At 47.0% G+C, this 455-nt stretch overlaps 1 protein-coding gene across 1 annotated transcript; it reads right to left on the reverse strand.

The window, feature by feature from the left end:
* Positions 1–5: 5 nt before the first annotated feature.
* On the reverse strand, positions 6–439 carry CSUI_011154 (uncharacterized protein; the record flags this gene model as incomplete). Its single annotated transcript, XM_068071255.1, has 1 exon — positions 6–439. A coding segment is annotated over exon 1 (312 nt), but the record flags the coding sequence as incomplete, so codon positions are not given.
* Between the last annotated feature and the right edge of the window lie 16 nt (positions 440–455).

The raw sequence follows: 455 nt of genomic DNA on the forward strand, positions 1-455 counted from the left end.
TAGACCGGAGATGTGAGGATGCCAGTCTATGAAATGACCTAGGAACGAGAGACTTTTCACAGCAAACAGAATGATGCTGCGACCTCAAGCCATGGATCTGAAGAAGAGGAGACAGCTGAAGTAGGGACAGTCTGTAAGATACTTGAATCGGTGACGAAGAGAAAGAAGGATGGGTTGTTCTCGACGTAGGAAAGAGAAGTGGGAGAAAGGAAGATGACGGAGGCTTGAGAGATCCACACCAACTAAAGGAAACAGAAAGATGGAGAATGAAAAGAAAAGCAGGAAAGACGTAGACCTGAGAGGGACGGGAGGAGATCATGCTTCTTCGCAGAGAGAGACAGCTCTGACCGAAATGGGCCGACCGGCAAAGACTCTCCTGACAAGCGAACGCACATTTGAATACATGGAGTTAGCTCACACGGTTAAAAGACATTTAACTCGACCAGAAGAAAAGA

Source organism: Cystoisospora suis (genome assembly GCF_002600585.1).
Source record: "Cystoisospora suis strain Wien I chromosome Unknown contig_9929, whole genome shotgun sequence".
In the NCBI taxonomy this organism is placed as follows: Eukaryota; Apicomplexa; class Conoidasida; order Eucoccidiorida; family Sarcocystidae; genus Cystoisospora; species Cystoisospora suis.